At 39.9% G+C, this 2,350-nt stretch overlaps 1 protein-coding gene across 2 annotated transcripts; it reads left to right on the top strand.

Annotated features, from left to right (window-relative positions):
- Positions 1-464: 464 nt before the first annotated feature.
- Positions 465-1,940, top strand: LOC121801558 (non-functional NADPH-dependent codeinone reductase 2-like). 2 transcript variants are annotated; one of them, XM_042201071.1, is made up of 4 exons: positions 465-786; positions 848-1,091; positions 1,173-1,352; positions 1,428-1,940. In XM_042201071.1, exons 1-4 carry the CDS (start codon positions 467-469, stop codon positions 1,662-1,664), a joined length of 981 nt encoding a protein of 326 aa, XP_042057005.1. In that variant the 5' UTR covers positions 465-466; the 3' UTR covers positions 1,665-1,940. The 2 variants fall into 2 exon arrangements, with proteins under 2 accessions (XP_042057005.1, XP_042057004.1); XM_042201070.1 differs by having other exon boundaries at positions 1,173-1,940.
- Positions 1,941-2,350: the final 410 nt, after the last annotated feature.

Below are 2,350 nucleotides of genomic sequence, written 5' to 3'. Positions count from 1 at the left end.
ACCGCCTCCGGAGGATGATTCGCCGGTGGAGTAGTTTTTTTATTTTCCCACGTTTAATTGTGTGTTTTTTATTGTGTGTTTTTTATTTTTTTAGGATTTGAATTGTGTGTTTTTTTTAATTTTTTTAAGTTTAAGTTGTAATTTTTTTAATATTGTGTGTTTTTTAATAAAGTATGTTTGTTTTTTAATAAAGTATGTTTGTTTTTTAATAAAGTGTGTTTATTTAATTTAATTTAGTTGGAAATAAAAATAAAAATTGAAATAGAATGAATAGTAATTTAAGGAACGGTTAAGGAACGGAGGGTTGCAGGTTCCGTTCCTTAGTTAAGGAATGGAGTAAAAAAGTACAGTGGGGCCCTCAAATAGTGATTTAAGGAACGGTATAGGAACGGTATAGGAACAGCGTTGTGGATGGCCTTAATACTTATCCATAATAAATCAAACATAGACGTGAGAGATTTATCCAATGGCTTCAATTTCCATCCCTGAAATCACCCTCAACTCCGGCACAGGCAAAATCCCCGCCTTGGGATTTGGCACCGCCGCCGACCCGCCCGTCGATTCACTCACCACCAAAACCGCCGTTTTGCAAGGCATTGAGCTCGGTTACAGGCATTTCGACACCGCCGCTCTTTACAACTCAGAGCAGCCACTCGGGGAAGCCATAGCCGAAGCCGTGGACCGCCGCTTGATCGGATCCCGCCGCGACTTGTTCATAACCTCTAAGCTATGGTGCACCGACGCTCATCCCCAACACGTCGTCCCAGCCCTCAACACAACACTCAAGTAAATCAATTTTGCAAAATATCCTAGGGTTTTTGTTTTCTTAATCGGATTTGATTTGCAGGAATCTCGGTACAGATTACATCGATTTGTATTTGATTCATTGGCCGGTGAGTGCTAAGGCCGGAAAAGTTGAATACCCAATCAAAGCAGAGAATTTTGCTCCGATGGAATTTGGGGCGGTATGGGCAGCCATGGAAGAATGCCAGAGAATTGGGCTCACCAGAGCAATCGGAGTCAGCAATTTTTCTTCCAAGAAGCTTCTAGAAATCCTGGCCACCGCCAAAATCCCTCCCGCTGTCAATCAAGTGAGCCCTGCCTCCAGCTTAAACGATCAAATTTTGTAAATAAAAAAATCAGCTTATTGTTTGAATCTGTATCATAAAAAGGTAGAGGTGAATCCATGCTGGCAACAAAAGAAATTGATACAGTTCTGCAAGGAAAAGGGTATTCTTGTGGTTGCTTATTCTCCTCTAGGGGCATTTCGGACATTTTACGGCACCAATAGAGTAATGGAATCGGAAGTGCTAAAGCAAATAGCCGAAGTCAAGGGGAAAACTGTTGCTCAGGTGAATATGATTGAACAAAAACATTTGACGTCAATCCCTGTTTTACCCTTGTCTGGGAATATGTTGAATTTGCAGGTGGCTTTGAGATGGGCATATGAGCAAGGGATTGGTGTGGTTGCGAAGAGTTTTAAGAGGGAGAGGATGAAAGAGAACATGGGCATATTTGATTGGTCATTGAGCAGTGAAGAAGTTGATATGATTAGTGAAATCCCACAAGAAAGAGCATGTCTTGGAGTGGATTACACCTCTATCTATGGCCCTTACAAGACCATTCAACAACTTTGGGACGAAGAAGATACTACTATTTCATAGCTAGTCTTCTCTTTTTCTGCATATAAATCCACAATCATAATCTGTGTACAATATTCTTGAGTTCTTGAGTTTATAAACTCAGCCAAAAGCAAAGTAGCAAATGTCCCCTTAATCTCCATATGTGTTAGAACGATAGCAAGTGGGATGTCCTTATGACGTGGCAGTGTTGTGGGATATCCTTATGACGTGGCAGGATGTGTTTTTGGATGTCCACCGAGATATCTGTCCCTATTGTGGATACTCTTGTTATTGTTATTATTTTCTTTTACTAACGTACATACATTGTAAATGTGCGTGTCATAAATTTTCCACTTTATATTACTACCTTCGTCCCACATTAAGTGTCACATTTAATGTGGGCACAAATTTTAAAAAATGTAAAGAAAAGTGAGTTGAATAAGTTAGTGGATTATGGTCCACTTATATATATTAGTTTTATAATAAAATTATGGTAAAAGTGAAATGTGACTCTTATTGTGGGACGAATCAAAATAACAAAATGTGATACTTAAGAGCATTAGCAGTGGGGCGCCCTAAGGGACGCCCTAAAGCTCGCCCTATGCACCGCCACGTCAGCATTTTATCCTCCTACCCTTCCACCTGCAGTGGGGCGCCTATAAAAAAAGTTTTACACGAGTTAGAAATAAAAAAAAGTTGACTACTCTATAAAAGTCTCAACTTGCGCA

This window comes from Salvia splendens, chromosome 4 (genome assembly GCF_004379255.2).
Source record: "Salvia splendens isolate huo1 chromosome 4, SspV2, whole genome shotgun sequence".
NCBI classification, from domain to species: domain Eukaryota; kingdom Viridiplantae; phylum Streptophyta; class Magnoliopsida; order Lamiales; family Lamiaceae; genus Salvia; species Salvia splendens.
This window is presented reverse-complemented; position numbering and strand designations above follow the sequence as displayed.